The sequence below is a fragment of the Schistocerca gregaria genome, chromosome 1 (assembly GCF_023897955.1).
Source record: "Schistocerca gregaria isolate iqSchGreg1 chromosome 1, iqSchGreg1.2, whole genome shotgun sequence".
NCBI lineage: Eukaryota > Metazoa > Arthropoda > Insecta > Orthoptera > Acrididae > Schistocerca > Schistocerca gregaria.
In genome coordinates, this window is record NC_064920.1 from 727,576,274 (window position 1) to 727,600,343 (window position 24,070).

General features: G+C 38.8%; 1 protein-coding gene across 1 annotated transcript in view; it reads left to right on the forward strand.

Annotated features, from left to right (window-relative positions):
• Positions 1 to 24,070, forward strand: part of LOC126266846 (germinal-center associated nuclear protein) — a 296,356-nt gene that overhangs the window by 128,423 nt on the left and 143,863 nt on the right. The window contains exon 14 of the mRNA XM_049971439.1: positions 19,680 to 19,791. Within this exon, the coding sequence (XP_049827396.1) occupies positions 19,680 to 19,791 (112 nt within the window). The remainder of the gene's footprint in view (positions 1 to 19,679; positions 19,792 to 24,070) is intronic.

The window sequence follows — 24,070 nt, forward strand, 5'->3', positions numbered from 1 at the left end:
GAGTAGCATGATGCAAGTTGTAGAGTATCTGAGTATGCAACATGATATATTTAGTTCTGAGGATGAAGATGTAGAGCACAAATGGATAAAATTCAAAACCTTTGTTCAATAAGCCTTAGAGAAGTATGTGCTGAGCACAGTTTTAAGGAATGGAAAAGACCCATTGTGGATTAATAGACATTTTAGAAAGTTGCTATCAAGCAAAGAGAGCTTCTTCACAGATTTAAGTGTAGTCAAAGCCTAGGTATAAAACAAAGGCTGAACATAGCGTAAGGACCACAATGAGAGAAGCGATCAGTGAATTTGAAAGTAAGATTTTGCCTGTAATCTAACTACTAAATTTAAGTTTTGGTCTTATATTTAAAGTCAGTAAGTGGATTGAAATCACCTGTTCAGTCACTCAGTGACCAAACTGGTACCTAAATGGGAGATGACAGTGAGAAGGCTGAAATACTGTATTCAGTCTTCCAAAATTGTTTCACCATGGAAGATCATAATATAGTTTCTTCTCTAAATCATCACATGAAGTGAGATAAGTGGCTGTGGAATAATAGAAAAGCAACTTCAATCACTTAACATGGTGGAAATGCATAGAACTGGGTGAGATACCTGTGAAGATTCTGCAGAAATGAAGCGAAAAACTTCCTTTATTTCTAGCAGCAGTGTATCACTGGTTATTTGAGCAACAAAGGGTATCTAGTGACTGGAAAAGAAGTGCAGATAGCTCCTGTTTGCCAGAAGAGTTGTAGGCTATATGCACATAACTGTAGGCGTATATTGCTGACATCAGTCTGTTGTAGAATTTTGGAACATGTTTTACACTCATGTATAATGGCTGCTGTAGAGAATGAAAATATTGTCTGTAAAAATCAGTGTGGATTCTTCAAACAAAGATCTTGTAAATCTTAACTCACTTTGTTCAGTCTTTCATGACCCGGCACAGGCCCTTTCACCAGCTGGAGTAATGGTGTGGTCTGCGTAGTGCAATCAGCACATTGTTCTCAGTATTTTCGATCATGGGCTAAGGTTTACTAAGTCATCTTTAACAGAGTGAGAGGGACAAATTCTCTAGATTGCTTAGCACAGATGATTCTGGAATGGTGAGGAGAAGTTATGAAAGGAATAAGGGGGCAAACAGTCAAGGATTCAGTTCAAAAAATTTAATTTTCCAACAGAGTAATCTTATTCGGAGTGATACTTTGCAGTTATTGCATTATCTTTGCCAATCAATAAGTACACTATACCACTCTACATGTTATGCCTTTCCAGCAGCTTCTAGTTTCTGGTTTCAGCTTTTCTCTACCAGAGACAAGAGCTCTGCTTAAAACACATTCCAAAAATATGCAACTAAATGCCTTAATCTTTTATCTGCTAGTGACATGTATATTGGTGCACAGTCATTGTGCCTCCTGGGTTAATGACTTATATATGTGAGAGAAACTGAGAGTGACAGGAGTGCTAATGTTGGATACAAACATTTTGATGTTTTCTTAGTAAATGTTAGCAGTATGATAACATGGCGTCACTTATGGAGCTCCAAGCAGCTTGTAGGAATGACAAATTGCCCGTTGGCTTCTGTCTTTGGTTCTTCATCCACAGTTTGTTTGATGATTTTTCTGATATTATGCCAGCACAAGTAGCTGGCATTGCCAAAGCTTCAGTTTCAACTGCTGGTAGTGAACTGGAGTCAAGCTCGCAGCCACCGATTATATGTGTTTGGTGTGCCAACATCCAAGGGCTTTTCTGTGGTCATTAGCGCTGCGGTTTTCCCCTTGCTACCTGCAAAGGCTGTTCTCTGCAGCAAGGGAATCCAGGATCCGTTCACCTTAAGGCATTCTTATTTCTTGTTGGGTTTGTTGCCATGTTGGTGTATTTCTATAGCTTTCGTTCAAGTATAATGTCTTTTCTGGAGACTATAAATCTACTCTGTAGGAATCAGCATGGGTTTCGAAAAAGACGGTCGTGTGAAACCCAGCTCGCGCTATTCGTCCACGAGACTCAGAGCGCCTTAGACACGGGTTCACAGGTAGATGCCGTGTTTCTTGACTTCCGCAAGGCGTTTGACACAGTTCCCCACAGTCGTTTAATGAACAAAGTAAGAGCATATGGACTATCAGATCAATTGTGTGATTGGATTGAGGAGTTCCTAGATAACAGAACGCAGCATGTCATTCTCAATGGAGAGAAGTCTTCCGAAGTAAGAGTGATTTCAGGTGTGCCGCAGGGAAGTGTCATAGGACCGTTGCTATTCACAATATACATAAATGACCTGGTGGATGACATCGGAAGTTCACTGAGGCTTTTTGCAGATGATGCTGTGGTGTATCGAGAGGTTGCAACAATGGAAAATTGTACTGAAATGCAGGAGGATCTGCAGCGAATTGACGCATGGTGCACGGAATGGCAAGTGAATCTCAATGTAGACAAGTGTAATGTGATGCGAATACATAGAAAGATAGGTCCCTTATCATTTAGCTACAAAATAGCAGGTCAGCAACGGGAAGCAGTTAATTCCATAAATTATCTGGGAGTATGCATTAGGAGTGATTTAAAATGGAATGATCATATGAAGTTGATCGTCGGTAAGGCGGATGCCAGACTGAGATTCATTGCAAGAATCCTAAGGAAATGCAATCCGACAACAAGGGAAGTAGGTTACAGTACGCTTGTTCGCCCACTGCTTGAATACTGCTCGGCAGTGTGGGATCCGCGCCAGATGGGGTTGATAGAAGAGATAGAGAAGATCCAACGGAGAGCAGCGCGCTTCATTACAGGATCATTTAGTAATCGCGAAAGCATTACGGAGATGATAAATAAACTCCAGTGGAAGACTCTGCAGGAGAGACGCTCAGTAGCTCGGTACGGGCTTTTTTTAAAGTTTCGAGATCATACCTTCACCGAAGAGTCAAGCAGTATATTGCTCCCTCCTACATATATCTCGCGAAGAGACCGAGATTAGAGCCCACACAGAAGCATACCGACAATCCTTCTTTGCACGTACAATACGAGATTGGAATAGAAGGGAGAACCGATAGAGGTACTTAGGGTACCCTCCGCCACACACCGTCAGATGGCTTGCGGAGTATGGATGTAGATGTAGATGTAGAACAGGTGGGTGTAATAGGTCTCCTCTACGGCAAAAACTTCCATGTTAGGGAATTTCACTATGTCGTTAATCTCACACAGTGCCTACTCTGCTATAGCCAATTTCTCTACATGATTCAACCTGCAACACCACTCACGTATGGTGTTCCTGGTGTTGACTGACCATTTAGTCATTCCAACATAGACTTTTTCTACGTGTGCATGGTGTACAGTATGTTTCCTACATTGCAAATGGGGTCCCTTTTCTCTTTTGCCAATCTGAGACGCTTTTTGATCTTCTTTGTCTGTTTATAACTAGTCTTTTTGCCTTGTTTGTGCAATATACAGCTGGTTCTGTCCACCAGTCTGGAAATGTTTGGCAGAAAGGCTGTTCCTGGAATTTCTTTTTCTGATGTGTCACTTTGCTGAGACATTGTTTCTATAATGCTTCTTATGTAACTGGTGGAGTACTTATTGCTCCTCAGAACACTTTCCAGGTGTTGCATCTCACGTCTGAGGTGCTATGGTTCCACATTTGTCTTGCTTTTATTGCAAGCTTATTAATCATGTCTCTTTTCTGGCTCAGGTGGTGATTTGATAGTTTGTGTAGGTATTGGTCCTTGTGTGTTAGTTTTCGATACACACTGTGTCCCAGGGTAGCTGTTGGTCCTTTTCTGAGCAAATTTTATGTTGGCATAGAGACTGTTCAGGTGTCTTAGGAAGTTGCTGAGATGTTCCTTGCCTTTATGCCCACAACGAAGATATCAAACTATCATTGAAATATCTATATCACACTTCAGGTTTATGAGGCTCCGAGTCCAATGCCTGTGCTTCAAAATGTTTCATTAAGAATTGACAGCCACCACTGGACTAAGTGTACTAATTGAGACTATGTCTTCCAGTAGTTCGTAGAAGTTGCCTTTCCAAGTGAAATAGCTCGTGGTGAGACATGCATGAAAGAAGTTGGTAATGTCTTGCAGGAAAATGGAAATGATACACTCCAGAGAATCATCTAGTGGCTCTTTAGTAAACAAAGAAACATCATCAGAGCTGACCAGGATATCATTTGGTCCAAGTTTTAATTTATTCACCTTCTCAGCCATTGTGGGGCATGCACTGTGAGAGACTGACCACATAGTGAAATTAACCAACATGGAAATTCTTGCTGTAGAGAAGAGCTATTATATCTGCTTGTTCAGGGAAGCTATAGAAATAAACAGATATAACAATAGCTTCAGCAAGAAACAAGAAAGCTTCGAGATGAATGGCTCGTGGATTCCCGTGCTGCAGAGGATGACTGTTGCAGGCAGCGAGGGGAGAACTGCAGCAGTAATGACCACAAAAAAGCCCTTGGACATTGACACACCAGGTACATATGATCTGCGGCCGTGATCTCTAGTCCAGTCCACCAGCAGCAATGAGGGATGAAGATTTGACAATGCCAGCCACTTGTGCTGGTGAAACATCAGAAGAACTATCAAAGGAACATCAGCCGAATATCCTGAGACAGGCACTGACAGGTAATTTGTCAACAAGTGGCCATGAAAGCCTTAACAGTTTTGTAGCTTGTAGGATTTATAGTGGTTCTTCAGATAGCAGAAGCTGTAGTTTGTCGACCTGATGACTTGTTTTGTACTGTTTCATTTTGTTTGAAAATATGTAACTACATGCTATCTGACAAGGAAATAAAACATTTTCGTGGAAAGTGGTGATGATGATGATTTTCTTTCTTCACCTGAAACTGAAGATAATGTGACTCTTGATTCCTGTCCTTCACAATCTCATTGGCCAGAAAGTTTTTCTCTCGTTGCATATTTAGGCCTTCTGGAAGAACGACAGGCAGCAATAAATGAGATGAAGTTGATGTGCTCCCAGTGAAAAAAGTGAGTTTGAGGACAAATTTCAGTGGTGTAAAAAGGAGCTGAATCCCAGGGTTATGATTTTGATACAGCATATCCAGGTGTGAATCTTACACTTCTGGAAAATCCTAGTGCACTGCAAGTTTTTGAGACATTTTTCATGAAGAAGTTAGTCTCAATTATTGTCATCATCACCAGTTTTTTGCTGTATTAGTAGAATTCCTCAATTATTGTAGACAAAACTAATGGTTACTACAATGTTCAGAGTGCTACTCTATGAGAGAAGCCATTTGAAGGGCCAGAAATATAAGTGTATAGCAGAAATTTGTTGTTTCCTGCCGTAACTCTTCTCATGACAAGAATTAAAAAACTGAAATAGTCTGAATCTTGGTCAAGTGATCTTCTCCTCACAACTCGAATTATTAGTGAAATAATGTCTTGTGACAGGTATCTATTGTTACTTCAAATCCTGCATGTTTCTGCTCTAGATGATAGGCTGTACAAAATAAGATCAGTCACTTCTTACCTGAAAGGGAAGTTCAGGACAGCACTCACTCCAATCGAAAAACTTTTTATAGGTGAAAGTATTTTATTGCTCAAGAGAGTCTTGACTTTGAAACAATACGTTCCTTCTAAAAGATCTCATTTGGGTATAAAAATATTTGTTCTTCATGATTGTGAAACAGGATTTATGTTTGACTTTTTCTTTAATTTATACTGGTGCAAGGTGTGACATAGTAGTCAGGGAAGATATTTGTAAATTACTGAGAATATTGCGACAACACCTTTGGAACCTTACTTGGGAAGAGCCACATGGTATATGGGGACAGTTGGTACACAAGTCCATCTCACTCCCATTACTTTCATTAAAGAGGAACAAATGCAGTAGGTACAGTTCACATGAACAGGAAAGGTACATCAAAACTTGAAGCCTAACTGCAAACAGGAGAGAGAGAATTTATAGCAATAGACACTATGATGTATGTACAGTCGAACCTCGCATAGTAAGCATAATTCGTTCTAGAATCTTACTCACAGAGTGAAAACTCATCAAGCATAACAATTTATTCCATACGAATTAATGTAAAATACTATAAAGTGTTCCATGCAGAAAGACTTACCTTAAGGGGTAAAAAGGGCGGGTATTCACTCACGCACGCGCACGCACACGCGCGCGCGCGCGCCCACACACACACACACACACACACACACACACACACACACACACCCGTCCGCACATACACAGACACAAGCAGACATATGTAAAGGCAAAACTCATTTATTACTTTAAGTGTCTCATTTCCCAATCTAATTCCATCAGCATCACCCAGTTTAATTTGACTACATTCCGTTATCCTCATTTTGCTTTTGTTGATATTTGTCTTATATCCTCCTTTCAAGACACTGTCCATTCCGTTAAACTGCTCTTCCAAGTCATTTGCTGTCTCTGACAGAATTACAATGTCTTTGGCAAACCTCATAGTTTTTATTTCTTCTCCATGGATTTTAATTCCTACTCCGAATTTCTCTTTTGTTTCCTTTACTGCTTGCTCAATCTACAGATTGAATAACATCGGGGATAGGGTATAACACAGTCTCATTCCCTTCCCAACCACTGCTTCCCATTCATGCCCCTCGATTCTTATAACTGACATCTGGTTTCTGTACAAATTGCCAAAATCTTTCGTTCCCTGTATTTTACCCCTGCCATGGTCAGAATTTGAAAGAGAGTATTCCAGTCAACATTGTCAAAAGCTTTCTCTAAGTCTACAAATGCTAGAAACGTAGGTTTGCCTTTCCTTAATCTATCTTCTAAGATGAGGTGTAGCGTCAGTATTGCCTCACGTGTTCCAACATCTCTACGGAATCCAAACTGATCTTCCCCGAGGTTGGCATCTACCAGTTTTTCCATTCGTCTGTAAAGAATTCATGTTGATATTTTGCATCTGTGACTTATTAAACTTATAGTTCAGTAACTTTTGTATATGTCGACAGCTGCTTTCTTTGGCATTGTAATTATTATATTCTTCTTGAAGTCTGAGGTTATTTCGCCTGTCTCATACATCTTGCTCACCAAATGGTAGAGTTTTGTCATGGCTGGCTCTCCCAATCCTATAAGTAGTTCTAATGGAATGTTGTGTACTCCCTAGGCCTTATTTCGACCTATGTCATTCAGTGCTCTGTCATATTCGTCACACAGTATCATATCTCCCATTTCATCTTCATCTATGTTCTCTTCCATTTCCATAATATTGCCCTCAAGTACATCACCCTTGTATAGACCCTCTAGATACCCCTTCCACCGTTCTGCTTTCTCTTCTTTGCTTAGGACTTGTTTTTCATCTGAGCTCTTGCTGTTCATACAGCTGATTCTCTTTTCTCCAAAGGTCTCTTTAGTTTTCCTGTAGGCTGTTTCTGCCGATCTCATTTTTGAGACATTTGTATTGATTTTTGCCTGCTTCATTCACTGCATTTTTGTATTTTCTCCTATCATCAATTAAATTCAATATTTCTTCTGTTGCCCAATTATTTCTACTAGCCCTTGTTTTTTTACCTTCTTGATCCTCTGCTGTCTTCACTATTTCATCTCTCAAAGCCTCCCATTCTTCATCTACTGCATTTCTTTCCCACATTCTTATTAATCGTTCCCTAATGCTATCCCTGAAACTCTGTACAACCTCTGGTTCTGTCAGTTTAGCCAGGCCCCATCTCCTTATATTCTCACCTTTTTGCAGTTTCTTCGGTTTTAGTCTACAGTTTATAACCAACAGATTGTTGTCACACTCCACATCTGTCCCTGGAAATGTCTTACAATTTACAACCTCGTTCCTAAATCTCTGCCTTATCATTATGTAATCTATCTGAAACCTTCCATTATCTCCAGGCCTCTTCCATGTATGCAGTCTTCTTTCATGATTCTTGAACCAAGTGTTAGCTATGATTAAGTTACGCTATGTGCAAAATTCTACCAGGCGACTTCCTCTTTCATTCCTTACCCCCATTCCGTATTCACTTACTATGTTTCCTTCTTTTCCTTTTCCTACTATTGAATGTAATTTTGATTAGTTAGACTATGTCAAAAATACTTTTTTTTTTTTTCAAAAAGCTTGTTGAGGAAAAGAAGGGTGGACTACTACATTTTGATCTCCCTTCACTATCTGAATAATTTCTTTTATCTCATCATACATTTAATCAATCTCTTCGTCATCTACGGAGCTAGTTGGCATATAAACTAGTACTACTGTGGTGGGCATGGGCTTTTTGTCTATCTTGGTCATAATAATGCGTTCACTATGCTGTTTGTAGTAGCTTAGCCGCACTCCTATTTTTTTTATTCATCATTAAAAACCTACTCCTGCATTAACCCTACTTGATTTTGTATTTATAGCCCTGTAGTCACCTGACCAGAAGTCTTGTTCCTCCTGCCACTGAACTTCACTAATTACCACATCATCTAACTTTAACCTATCCATTTCCCTTCTCAACTTTTCGAACCTACCTGCCCGATTAAGGGATCTAACATTCCACGCTCTGATCCGTAGAACACCAGTTTTCTTTCTCCTGATAATGACGTCGTCCTGAGTAGCCCCTCCCGGAGACAGGGTTAGTAAGTGAAAAATGTAGAAAAGAAAATGGTCTGCAAATTAGTGTAAACCAGTTATTTTCATTTATTTTATTTCTCATTGAATTATCAAAATGTAGACAATAAATAAATGTCATAAATTCACTGTAAGTATAATGTTAACTTTTTAGGCAGAAACGTAATGTTCGTAATGTAGTTTGCAATTTTGGTTAGTTAGAATGTATCAAAAATACATTTTTTTTTTTTTTTTTTAAAAAAGGGTCGTCTTTTACTAAGGTAAATATGGTATGCTCACAACAGGCCATACAGCTGAAATGAAATCAAGTGGGAAAATGGAATGCATACTATTCTCTAAAAATGTAAACTAAAATGTGTATTATATTAACAATGAGTCTATGGGTGGAATGGCCAAATGTAGCATACTAAGCTTAACGGAATGTATTCACAAATCACTCAGAAAGGAAAAAAAACCTCTGTTTTGACGTCTTGGACATATATTTCTGAATTCCCTTTTTATATACAATGTTCATAAAAAAAAAGTGCTTCAGTCATGAATTTCATCTCAGCACTATTTGTGAGTTTTAGAGACATACCAGCAAGAAAGGAAAGCATTAGGAGGTCATCAACCAAATGAGATAAATACATTGCAGCTTTGAGAAAGGCACTTTCCAATCATAGTTGAATCATTAATAAAATGATTCATGGACCTGTAAGTAGATGCCTCATTTACAGTAAGAACAGTAAACAAAAAGAGTCATGTTACTACTGGGAACAATGTGATGTGGGATATTTTCTGGAGCTTTGTTTCGAAATATGTCTGGCGTGTGCATGTGTGCCAACAAAGGTCGCACACGCATGCACATGTGCTCAAGCACAGATGCACACACCGTCTTTGAAACATGCTTCTCTGTAATTGTAACTAGTTTTGGGAACATCAACAAACAAGAATATTCAAAGTATACTTTATTTTAAGAATTTATTGTTGAGAATAAATACAGAAGAGCCTGCAATGATAACAGCACAGCATAGCAGGTACTCAGTGCTGTATCATGACCAGCATGCGGTGGGCACTGCTGGCGGAGCATCCTGACTGTGCGCAGATGTGTGCCCTGCTACAGTACACTGAGCAGGGAAAGGGATAGCACAATGGAGCCAAAAGCAAGTCACTGCTTGTGCCTTCCTATATTCTGACACACAGGAAATATATCAGCTATTACTAATTATGACTATATGTACTTGTCTGCATGTCTAAAAAAAAAAACGCTACCTGCACAGTGTCTGCAAGATCCTTATTTGCAGCCACAAGTTCCATATCCACATCTGCATTTGGAGGTAACCATGACAAAAAAACTGATGTGTTTTCTCAGTAAAGCCAAGCCTTGTGGACATGAATTTACCTTGAAGATCCAATTGCTTACGGATGTGGAGGCCAAGTGAGGTGCAACGAATGTCATGGAGCAGGAACTCTCTGGAGCTTCTATTGCAGTGCTTGGAGTGGTGTGGGTGCCACAAGTAAGAGGTCGGCAGTCATATAAAGTGGGGGCCAATGGAACACATGGCTCCTCCGTGCTGACTCATTTGATTGTTCTCAGCAAGTGACAGTGCTCCGCAGACAGCTGGAATGGCCTGTTCCAGAATAATATTACTTTCATGCATGTTAAAAATTTAGGTAGGCACTTAAAAGATCATTAATATTTATTATATAACATTTCACATATCTGACTTTGAACTTAAATGTTCTTGTTGGGAGCAGTAAATACACTTAAAATATATCGAGGAAGGCATTTTTAATTGGTTTCAGAAAGATTATTACATCTTCCAACAATTTTTTGTAAACAGAGGTAATTAAATTTTCTTGATTTACCGTGAACAGTATTGCTAGAACTTAGAACGACAGCGAGGTCTAGTTTGCTGTCCCATAGCATGCCCACATTTCCTTTCAGTTACTTTTGGCGGACCTGGTCATTTTAAAAAAAAGTTGTGACAGCTCGACAAGAATTTATTAATTCTGTTCCACATAGTTTATTTTATGATATAAATCACTCCATAGATTGACTGTTAGTGCCACTCCTACATCTCTAAAAGCATTTGTCAGCTCTCCAGAAACAGCTTAACATGGACAATTAGTGGTTTCCTTTAAATTTCTTGAAACGGTGGTTGCATGAGGTATCCTTGCACTGTACTATCCATCAGGATAGTACTGTCTTGAAAAAATCCATTTTTATACTCAACTTTGATAGGTAAAATGTCTTTGCTGACAAGGTTGATGAGTTTTTTACTGTCGCATCTATATTAAGATTCAGTGGGATTTCTGGAACTCTCGCTCTTAGTATTTAAAAAAGTAATAATACTGTTTGTCCAGCGTCACATACATGTCTTAACAAATTTGAAGTCCCCATATTGTGTCTAGTGTAAGAGTGCACTTGTTTACATGCAAAACAAGCCACTATATCTTTGATTTTCTCGTTGCCATCAAATACATAAGCAAATTTCTTCCAAATTGTTGATTCCAATTTGACTTCTTGCAATAATGTGAAATCACCTTGTTTTACCTTGTGTATGAAGTTATACATGAAATGTATTCAAAGTTGTGAATATGGATTACTATCAGCTGCATAACGGAATGACGACACTGAAAATTTGTGCCATACTGGGACTCGAATCCAAATTTCCCGCTTCTTGATAGTGGTCGCCTTATCATTTGACTATCCAAGTACAACTCAGTGGCCAGACCCACATTTCCAAATGTCATAAATCCTGTGTCAGCAACCTTTATTTGTACATCCAGTGTATATATTCCTGTAAAGGGGAGACATTTTACTTGAAAGTCGCTTGGCCATCGTCGGCGGATAAATACGATGTTGCAGTGTATGTGTTGTTCTTAAGTATGATGCAGACGTCCTTCGGAAATGCATTCATGTCTGAAGGAACTTTGCAAAGTAATCTGTAATAACGTGGTCACTACAAAATCATATTATGTGAAATTATGTCCATGGTGTGCATTTTATTAAAGCACTCTTACTAAAGATTACTCCAATACTTTTGTTATGTGGTCACTCAATCACTACAAAGAGTTAACTCATGGCAGCAGAAATTACGCAACTCACTCTTCTCAGGTATTCAGTGGTCAAGCTTGTCATCCAGAACACACTTCACAGACTGCCTTGGGAGCAGCTAAAGTACAAAGCAGTTACTATTGCAGACATCTGCAAATAAACTACAGGTATCTGAAACTGTGAATGCTTTTATCTGCAAGGCAGCATCTGCGTGATCTCTACCGAAATGCAAGTGGATACCTTATCCACATTTGGAGACAAGTGTGAGACAGCACTTGTTCCCCCTCTATTCCAACAGGTTCCTCCTATACACCAACAACAGGAAGTATCAAGTGCTACTTGTTACTACTACAGACAAACTCTACAGTATATGTTCTTCTCTAACAGGCAGAAAACTTAAGATAAAAGCTGTTGATGTATACTTACTGGAAACTCAGTTGTCCCCTCGTGAATGTGTACTGCCTTCTCAGAGCCTTACTGCACCAGCATCAAAGTGTCATCCTGTCGGCAACATGTACTTTGTGCACGACCAGTACTGTAGCATTGATTTCTGGTGCTAACTATTAATTACTACTGCTTCGACTGCTTCCTGGTAATGATGGGCTCGACTCTCTGTACTAAACACTGAAGTTTCAGGGCTCTTAGATAAGTTTCTGTTGCAGCATCACTTTCCCATCACTCTTCCCTAATGTCTGGAAATGCCCACCTTGGATGGAATTCTTCTCAAACTCAAGCACACTTGCTACCATTCCCACATTTGCCTAGGCCGTCTGGTTGCTGTTACCACTGTTTTGCACAGACTTGTTACTGCCCCGCAGTGGCCTTGACCGTGAGTGCAACACTTTAACTCTAGATGTTCCACTTCCTGCCAACCGTGCATTGTGTGTGCTGATACCATGTTTGCTTGTTGCCTTAGAGTTATTACTTAATAAAATTTCTTTCATAGCAGCCAATATAGGTGAAAATGTCCAGAATGCTGTAGATGATGACAAGTTGATGCCATGTGTCTTGACTTCAGGACATAGTTCCACATGGTCATTCAGTGAAGAAGATATGAGCTTGCCAAATATCAGATCAGATTTGTGACTGGATTCAGGACTTCCTTGCAGGACGAAATTGTCAGATGTAAATGTTATTTAATTTCAGGAGTACCCGAAGGAACTGTGATAGGACCATTTGCACCCCCCCCCCCCCCCCCAACACACACACGATCTAGCACATAACACTGGAAGATCCTTGAAGCTGTTAGCAGGTAAAGTGGTTATTTGTAAGAAGATAGGAAGCCCAGAAGGATGTAGTGAATTGCAGGAAGATCTGCATAGGGTCAGTGATCCGTGCAGGAGCTTGCAGTTGACCTTGAACGTATATAAATTTAACATGTTGCACATACATAGTAGAAGAAATCGAGTACTGTGCAATTATGCTCTTAATCACAAATTGCGAGAAAGAGTAACTACTGTAAAGTACCTAGGGACGACCGGAAGTGGAATGACCGCATTAAGTAAAGTGTAGGAAAAAATGGGTGGCAACCTAAAATTCATTGAAACACTCTTAAGGAAATATAACTCATCCACAAAAGTGGCTTACAGAACTCTTATTCAACCAATTCTTGAATATTGATCACGAGTCTGGGATCCATACCAGGTTGGATTAATAGAAGAGGTGGAGCTAATCCAGTGAAGAGTGACACATTATGCCGCAGGAGTTTAGTCGGGATGAGAGCATTACAGAAATCTCAACAAACTCCAGTGGCATATGCTACAAGAGAGGCAGTATGCACCACAGAGAGGTTTGCTGTTGAAATTCTGAAAGAGTATGTTGCAAGAAGAGTCAGGCAAGACATTTCTTCCTCCCATGTATATCTGGCAAAATGTTCATGATGAGAAAATCGGAGAAATTAGTGTCAATGAGAGGTTTACCAACTGCTATTCTTCGCATTCATCATTCATGAGTTGGGCAGAGAAGAAGATAATAGGTAGTTGCACCAAAGTATCCTCTGCCTCCCACTGAAAGGTAGCTTGCAGAATATGGGTGTAGATAATGTGTAACATTCCCACAGTCCTTGATAGCTAATGGAATTTTGTTGTGCCATGTACAGAACAAGATTCTGAATACATCATTTTCCATCTTACTACAAGAATTCATGAAGATTCAATAGAGTGATTGGTTCCTATGCGCATTGTTCCAAGTAGTACAACTGATTTACCCTGTTGTTCAAATAAAATGAATTTTGCAAGCCTATTATACGTCACTGTTTCTGAATATCTGTTGTGTTTTTTCAGTCCAAGTTTTAGCCTGGTGAGTACGAAAACTGACTTTTTGGAAGATGTTGAAAATTATAAGACTCCAATTTAAACAAACACTCAAACTGCTTGTCCAGCTTTTGATTGTAGCTGTCCAACTGCACTTACTAGTTACTTCAACAAAAAGATCCTTTCATGCCTTATTAAAACATCATATAGCCTCCTCCAGCTTGCACCACCCCTTACAGTAGTCTTGGATGTTTAGAATGAACATTGCTGTATCCATCATTCATAGTCTGATGGAAGGGTGTCTTTCCTTGACACATAATATATATATTCTGCTCCGAGCTGTCAGAGATGGCAGTCATGTGTACGTGAGGTATGCTTGCTTTTGTGAATGAATGTGTGTTTCCTTTTCTGAAGAAGGCTTTGGCCAAAAGGTAATGTGTAAGTGTCTTTTCGTGCTGCTTGTCTCAACTTAAAATGTCATCTTACCGGTATATTGTTAATATATGTAACAACTCATCATCATATAACTGGGCACCTTCGTGTGTAGGAGTGAAAAATGGTGTCTTGCATCCCCCCCCCCTCCCCACACACACACACACACACACACACACACACACACACACACACACACACACACACGCACACACACACACTGTAATATTGAAGGATTTAGCAATAAAATTAACAAACTACTTATTTCTGCTGTTGAGTTTTGTTTATTTATTTATTTAAATTTTTTTGCTTGGAGTAATCAATATAATGCTTCTTGCAAACTTGAAATGCATTTATGTCTTTAGTATTAAAGGCAGCAATGAAACACATTTAATAGTGCTTGCCAAAATGCATTACAATCTTTAGACTTACCAGAACAATAGAATTCTTTAACTTACCATGAACTAGAATTCCATATTTTCTAAAAACACTTGAAACATTTTATGTCTCACTCTTTAATTTTACAGTACATCAGTAGGCTCTTTATCTTTATTGCTTTAAAATTCATAAGTGAATAACAAGCACCTTTCGATTAAGGATATGTTCAGTGATCTGTAGGACCTGAAGTTCAGCAGAGAGGTGCGAAGTGAATCGGAACTGTTCAGGACGGATCGTCCCAGCTGCTGCTAGAGGTTGGGAAAGTCGGTGAAGGATCACAGATTCAAGGACCTTCGCCATAGTGTTTGGGAGGCTGATGGGCCTGTTGTTGGTGGGGACTGTACTTTTAGTTTTGATTGGAATTGTTTTTTTGTTGCTAGTTTTTAGGGACTCTGACAGCTTATTATACCATGTTAGCTTATTAATTCATAGGCTTCAGTAAGTCATTTTTAATTTAGTTATTTGTCTGAAGTTGTTATTTTGGACATGGTGTTGTGGTCATTTCATTACTTCAGTTTCTGGGAATTTATGGAGATAGAAAGAATATATTGTGAAGTATTTGTATTGTATGAATACTTCATGACAAGAATCTTTGTAAACCAGTCCATGTAAAATCCTTAACCCTTCTTTTGTAGTAGCAGTAGTCTGTTGAGATGTATATCTGCAGCACAACTCAATATTTGTATGTACAGCCTGTGACAATAAAGTTCGGTGAATAGTCTTGCAACATTAACATAGCTGAACAATGAAATACAGTTACATTACTGTCCGAAATAGTCACCTCCCATAACTATGCACTCCTGAGCTCTGTGATACATGTCCTGGAAACTTTGCATGACGTATTCCTTTGGGATCGTGTTCAAAAGCCGCATCATGTTTCATTGGATGTTAGAAATATCGTCAAAGCTCTTCCCTTTCAAAGTGAGTTTGAGTCGAGGGAATAGGAAGAAGTCTGGATGACTGAGATCCAGCGAGTATAGTGGATATCAAGTTGTACCACTCCCTTTTTTGCCTGGAACTGGTTGATGATATTGGGTGTGTGGGTGAACGCTGTTGTGAACAAAAAACCAGGAACCTTCTTGTGCATACTAGGGTCGTACCCTGCATAGACGTTGCATGAAATGGGTCAAAATTTCAACGTACCATCAGTGCTCATTGTTATTCCCTCAGGTAGAAATTGGCTGTGGATAATGCCTTGATTATCAAAACAGGTGATGAGTATCGTTTTGATACATGATTTTTTGGCTTTCATCTTTTTCTTACAAATTCGTGTTGGAGAACATCATTCTATGCTTTGCTGCTTCGTTTCAGGATCATACAAGAGGCACCATGTTTCATCCTCAGTGACAATATGGTTGAAGAAATTGGATGTCGCATCCACCCTTTTGACAAAATACTGTGAAGCCTCGAAACTTGCCTCCTTCTGATCATCAGTCAAGTGATGTGGCACAAGATAACACATTTCCCTCTTCGCTAACTCTTGGGTAAGGATTTGTTCACGGATTCACGGTTCATCTGCAGTTCATCCACAATCATGCACACAGTTAATCAACGTTCGTGATTAATGTCCTCACTTTCTCAATGTTTTTGTCACTGACGATGGGCGCCAGTCGACCGCTGAGGGGATTGTCAGAAACACTTTCCCGGCCTTGTTAAAAAATGGGCCAACCACTTATACACACATTTCATGGACAGTTCTTGATCCCTGTAAACATGTACCAGCATTGCATGTGTTTCCTGCACTGTCTTGCCAAGCTGAAAACAAAGCTTTAAATTGATCCTTTTCTCGTTCATTGTCCTGTTCTCAGTTCAGAACCAATGCACTAAACAAGCACTTCATCCAACATGTCTAACATGGAACACACATAATGCTCAACTGAACTACAGTGCGAGCAGGTTGTCAGCATCAGATGCTATGTAGGTGTAGGATTGTGAGTCGCCAGTGTGGCCCAATCGACCATTATGGTTTCATTCACCGAACTTTGTCAGAGGTTATAGTAGCTACGATATGTGTAGATTGTCCCATAATATAAATTTTTCAGGGTGTGGGTGGGCACCATTTTGGACCGCTGGCTAAGAAGATTCCGGCCATTGTTGGCTTTGTTAACACAGAATTAACGTGGTTAATCAATACAAGGTTTGAGTACTGATGGACACGAGCATTTTACTTCCTCTGCCATTATCTCGCGTACCTCATTTATGCCTGTGTGGTGTGAGCTACCAGTTGCAAATATCAGTACCCGGAATTTGCTTACACTGACCTTTAGTCCTTGTGAAGGGAAGTATGTTCTTAATTATAATACCCCATTAGTTGCTGAAAATTACAGTTTCTCAGAGTCTTTTCCATAGAATAAAACTAATGAGTCAACAGCATACCTTACAACTTGCAAATTAAAGGGATGTACAGTATCGTTAATACATGCTAGAAAAAGGAAAGGTCCAAGAATTGAGCCTTGAGGCGCTGCCTGTGTATAATGGCTGTGTGCCTACCATGTTCTATATTACTGTATACTTCATGGAAGAAACTGGTAACAGCAGTAGCTGCTTTTGAGTTTTTCTTAAATCCATGTTATGATTCAGTAAGTGTTTCATGTCTTGAGAAAAAGCCTGTGAGTTGTGATAGGAAACCTGAAAGTGGGGATTAGCAATATTAGTCTGTTAAGATAGAAACTTCTTCTTTACTTCCCTTCTTATGAACTGGCAGAATTACACTTATTTTTCAGGGCCATGGATATACGTTCTCAACAATACTCCAACTGACAAGATAGGTAAGGGGTTTGGTTATTTCATTGGCACATTTCTTTAGCACCACACTTGAGATACCATCCCATTCAGATGAATGCTTGCTGTTTAGCTTTTGTATTGTGTTAAATATCTCCTGTTTTTGTGAGTTGTGTTTTATTGGTCTCATAACATACATAATATAAATCAATTGATTCAGGCACTGTCAGATACTACTGTTGATTCACCTCCATAAATCTGAGCCATATACCATCTGTGATATTATTCGATGTGTCAGCCTGGAGATCTATAATGTATATAAATATATTGGTGCTACTCAGAATTTGCTTCTTCTCAGTTACTTTAATTGCTTTGGTACAGCAGACAGCAGACTTGTAACAACTGACAGTAGTGATCTGAGTAATGACAATTGACACTTTGGCAGTGAAATTGTCTTTTACTTTTCTGTTGACTTTTGCATAATCTATTTTACTGGAGCCTGAATCTGTTACTCTTATGTTGGAACTTGTATTTGTGAGATTACAAGAATTTAATAAGTGTTAGTTTCATATAGATAATACTACAGGAATTTGCAACAATATTTAGTTCTCAAACTGTGCCAAGATCTGTGAGACCTGCTATTACCCTGGAAAGTCTATTGAGATAATATAACACATCAGTATTTAGTGATCAGTACGTTCCAATAACTTTATGTTTAGCTAATCCACTTTAATGACTGTTTATCTGGACTACAACACCTGCCATTTCAATTGTTCCTTCATTCGTGTATTGTTCAACAAATACAATTATTTTACATGTTATCTGTTCATTGACAAATATTGCCAACCCATCCCCTTTTTGTTCTTGCCTGCAGTAACTAAGTGCCAATATATAACCATCTAACTGGTGATAATAAATTTCATTGACTTTCAGTCCATGTTCTGTTATTACTAAAAGGTGTGGTACACATCCACATATTCTTGTGGCAAATATAAAATGTTTTTAGCTTGGAGTATATGGGAGTAGTTAATAAAGTTAATGAGTGAAAAGCTGAATATTCTGGGAGACAACTTTGATATGAGCAGCAGATGTTTACAGCACTCATGACATGTATGGAAAATACAGCTTATTCATTAATAAAGTTATTTTCCCGAATAAGTTACTCAAATTACACAAAAAGTTGAATTCTTTAATTGAATAATAACATCATTTTTCCACTAGTGTATTAAATAACCCCACACACACACACACACACACACACACACACACACACACACACACACACACACACACCTCGGACACTGTAAGATATGTTTTTAATATTATATGAGAACAGTATTAGCTCGAACAAGATGGCAGACATCACTGCTAACAGAGTCGACAAATTATGGGTGTGGTTGAGGCCTATGACGCGGCTCTCGGTCAGTACTGTTAGGATCTTCCGAGACCAGCTTGGACAGAGTGGAGTATCTCATCGTACATTGTCTGACAAAGACCATGTTTCCATTTCACCAATCATTAGTGGCTTAGTTTCACAAGCATTCAAGAGCGAGTGAGGTGGCACAATGGTTAGCATTCTGGACTCTCATTCAGGAGGACGACGGTTAAATCCTGTGTCTGACCATCGTGATTTAGGTTTTCCGTGATTTCCCTAAGTCGTTTCGGCAAATGCCAGGATGGTTCCTTTGACAGGGGCACGGCCGACTTCCTTACCCATCTTTCCCTAATCCAATGAGACCGATGACCTCGCTGTCTGGTCCCCCCCTCCCCCCTTTCCGCGACCGCCACAGGTTCACATGCTGCCTCGGGCATAGATGTGTGTGATGTCCTTTGGTTAGTTAGGTTTAAGTAGTTCTAAGTTCTAGGGGACTGATGACCTCAGATGTTAAGTCCCATAGTGCTCAGAGCCATTTGAACCATTTTTTTTTTTTTTTGCATAGTACTGTGTTGTCCAAACCAACCCTTGGGTTGAGGGTAACTTAATGTTATTGGTTAATGAGAAGGAAGGCAATGGCATACCACATCCATTAGGACCATGCCCAGTAAAGCAATGTGATGTTCAAACCATACTACTGGCTGAGGACTGCTTTACAATGTAATTTTGTGTAATAGTGACATGCAGCCTTTTTTGTCAGCAAACAGTAGCTGCAAGTAGTACATCACCAATTGCAAGACAGTGTACAAAAGAATACTTGGCAACTAAATTGAAGACAGCAAAAAGTGAATGAAAATAGTTTATTAATTTACTTTTCAGAGAATGCTGCATAGTTGTTGTGGAAGAGGAGCATGTGAAAGCTGTAGAAAGGAACAGAAACGAAATGTTACTTCAGAAACGGCAGAGGCTGGTGGAAGAAGCTGCAGAATCAGTAAGTAGCTTTATGTGTGCTGTATAGAAGCTGACAGAATGCAATTTTTGTGAAGCTCATTTATGTTGTGGAACAAAACTTGTTCAGTGCTTTTGGTATTATTTTCTATAGTGACTAACTGTAGACTGCTCTCCTCTCACTGTGGTTTGCAAAAGGAATTTTCCTCATATGAAAAGAATATAAATAAAATCACAGATTTTCAGCTCATTTCTGTTAGATAAGATATGGTTTCATAAATATCACCTATTTTCATTCTCTAACCATATTTATTCTTTGTTCATAAGTAATAAGCTTCTATCCTCTTGTTGTGTAGTTAGTGTTAACTTGTTGTTACATCACAGAATATCAGACAACAACAGAAATCTTTGAAAGAATAAATCCATTGTTACGAAGGAAAATTTCCCGCTAACATGATGATGAAAGTGATGAATGAAATGCACTTAATAGAAAATATCTGCTTCAGTTTTAATTTCTGTGCTTTTAAAAAAGTATTTGTGAATCTATTGACTTAAGTAACAGCCAGATCATATTATGTGTTTTACAGTAATAATTTCTTCTGTAAGCTGAATGGCAATACATCTCCTCAGCAGTTATACTCCCCACAATTTGCATTTCCTGTGACTATTTAGTTCAAGGAAGGAGGCCAGTGGTATGTACTGTATTTTGAGCTTTCATTTAATTGGAAGGTTCAGAAAATATTAATCCAGTATTCCACGTCATACAAGATGAGACAGTTAGTAGATTGTGTTGCACAAATGGGTATCGATGTTATAAGGAAGAGGATATGACATGTTTATTTCTAGATGTTAACAGTTGCCACAGATTTATGAGAATAATCTTTTAAATCAGAATAGTTAAAGAGGCAGAAAAGTGACAAAAACATTTGTCTTTTGGGAGCAAAGGTAATATTCGCTTTTGGAACAATATTTTGTTATTCTGTGTAAGAGACTATGCACCCATCTGTTCAGGCCCTCCTGACAGAGACCTGTGCAATGATCGTCCAAAGAGATTGCAGACGCTATCAGAGATCAATGAATGTTACTACAACATAGGTACCACAGCTCTACTGACATTCTGATTTTATTCCAAAGATTACAGGCAGAGTCATGTTAAGCAGTGGAACAAAGAATTTTGGGGCAATGTATTTCTTATATGGAAACACATACCACATCTTCCCAAGTGTGGGCCAAATTACGGCACATTAGTGACTGTCAATACACTAATAGACACCAAGGAAACCAAAACGAAGGAGAAATTAACACAAATTTCTCAGACATTATTGAACTTCTAGCAATATACTATGCAAAAATATCTGTGTTGTATAAATACTAATTTAACCTTGTTCAACATAATCTCTTAATGTAACATAATATCCTGTTTTTTAATTCAAAAGAATGGGAACCTACCAAGCCACCGTAACAGTTTGTGAACTAAAAGCAATGTAGAGATACATTCCCAAAACCAGACAACATACATAATTAAGTACTTCAATTCCTGGATGAAAATAATAAAAAAATTGTCCCATATAAAGGAGAGATAGTATATCAAAACCGGATGAGATGCAAGAAACAGAAATAGCTACCGATCAATCAATCTAACTAACTTGGATAGATGTTAGAAAGGGTGTTAAGAGCCTAGAAATCTCTCATCATGATTCCAAAGTGGATTCTGAAGATCCTGAACTACCTCTGACCATTTCATATGGTTAGAATCTGTTATTAGTGATACCTTCATGCACTGCTGTTATTTGATCACAGAATTTTTGATTTACAAAAGGCATATGATACAGTGTAGTGGCCTAATATTTTATCAGCACTGCATAACTGATGTTTCTAAGGAAATTTGCCCATCCCTCTACAAAATTCATCTCCTAGCTTGTTTAGAGTCAGGGTGGTAATGACTCTGTAAACAATATGTGCAGGAAAATTAAGTTCCAATGGGACCAGTTTTGGGCATCATACATTTTGCAATTGCAATAAATGAAATAGTAAAGACAGTGGGATCTATGTCACACTAGTGTTATATGTCAATGATCTTTGTTTATATTATAGCTCCAAACCCTTTTGCATATCAGAATGCCAATTCCAAATAGCAATTCAGAAGACAAAACTGTGAATACTGCATTTCACCAACTAAAGAATGTGTTGTGCACTTTTGAAAAATATGATCCATCCATACTCATTTAAAACTACACTTAAAAACCCAACTGCTGGAAATAATGGCCCAGTACCATTTTCTAGGTCTTCTTTTTAATCATACTGGGATATCCCAAGCCTTTCTTTGGATGCCAAGTCAAGTCAGAATTTCAGGTAATGAATTGTCTGAAAAACTAGCCAAAGAAGCAATACGTATGGGAACACTAGAACAAGACCTTTGAAATGCTGACGTACAGATCCATGAGAAGCTGCATTATGAAGAAATGGGAAAAATAATAGCAAAATAATACACAAACCAATGAGCAATGAACATTCAAAAACACCAAGGTCTGGCATATGTCACTACAGAGCTGAAAAAGAGAAGCTATTGCCTATGGCCTTATGCTCTCTCCACACTGAATCACAAAAATCACTCATTAATTTATACTATGGCAAGAACAACTCCCACAGTGTGTCTGTGGATCTGCCCTAATAGTTCAGCACAGCCTCAAAGACGTGACATCAGTTGAACCTAGTAAATCCCCTATCATATATAGTAGTAGATGACATGACAGCCAAAGCTGGGCACTACACTTGCTGTGAAGGAAATATTTCAAGTCAGTACCATTAAATACTGGACTAGGGAATGAGGATGAGCAGGAAGGCCTTTCATCACTGGTCTAACTGCTGAGGTGCCACAGATCCATTTTGTGTGTCTGAACCTGACATGAATAACCAAATTGTATTCTGTTTCTATTCCGGATCTGGTGTAGCATCTCTGACATTTTTGTCACAGCTCCGAAGATCGCACAACCACTTAAGACGTGACATCAGTCAGAACTGGAAAACACCTAATACTTGTTTCTAGTGTATGGAGTTACACCCATAAGCCATGTACTTCACTTCCTCTTAAAGAGTGGGAACTGTAAAAAGCGTTCAAGTCACCACTGTTAAATTTTGGCTTATGTAGAGGCAGTGGATGGTGATGCTTCTTATCACAGGCATCAGCCAGTCCTTTCTTCATTCCTGAATTTTAATTTTGAAATATCTTCCTGTAGTTATTATTTCAAAATAGTAGTGAGTGATTTTGGTTGTGTTACATACAATATTTATTTAACAATTGGTATGTCTTAGCTCTATAGCAATAAGCAGTGAGCATTAATTTCCAGATCATTATTACAAGTACCGTTACAGGGAGAGGCAATCTTATGGAGAATAGAGATAGTTCCCAAGTTGGATGTACTTCTTTGCTTTATACATGTACATCTTCAAAGATTTATTATTGTGTTGTTGTGATGCCAGAGCAAAGTGATAGTTGTTGAGGTAAATGTTTGAGGAAGGGAGATAAACAGGAGGGGGGACTCAACTTTTTAAGTTAGACAAAGAGGGATAGTTAGGTTCCTGAATTGAATTTTTACTTACTGCTACAATAAGTAACTGTGTTGTTTTTGGATGGTATGCTTGCAGTATGGAAGAGAATGCCAACTGCAAAACTTTTTCTAAGGCAGTGATTGACATGTGGCAAGTGAAAAAAGACATTTATTTATTGAAGATAAGTCAGGAGACTATGCACATTTAAGGGACAAGATACCAGGTATCGTATAGAATTTACAAGAGGACAATGTAAAGACAAAAATCAGGAGCATGTGGTAAATGGAGAGACATTGCTGTCGGAAAATGGGAGTGGGGGGAAGCTGGAAGACTTTTTAAAAAAGTAGTTAACTGTAAAAAATGAAAGTATATATTTATGGATTATATATTTATGGATTAAGAAAGTAGTAGATGGTTAAAATGAAGACACAAAATGAGACGAAACTGTTTAGCAACAGTATCAATTATAATAGGTTATTACTCACCACATAGAGCAGGATTGAGTGGCAGTCAGACACGTTAAACAGACACAGATTTGTACACGCACAACTTACAGACCTGTGTCCTCGGTCATTTCGAGGTGCTGAGGCCTGACTACAGCGAGTTGTGATCCTGACTAGTGTGAGTAATGGGAGATACAGAAGAGGTGCAGGCTGAGGGTGGAATAGCAGGATAGGGGCAGTGGAACTTTCTATAGTATTGCCTGTATGTGTGTGCAGGTACGTGGTGGTGACAGAATGCAAGCCACTAGGTGCAGCATCAAGATGCTGCGT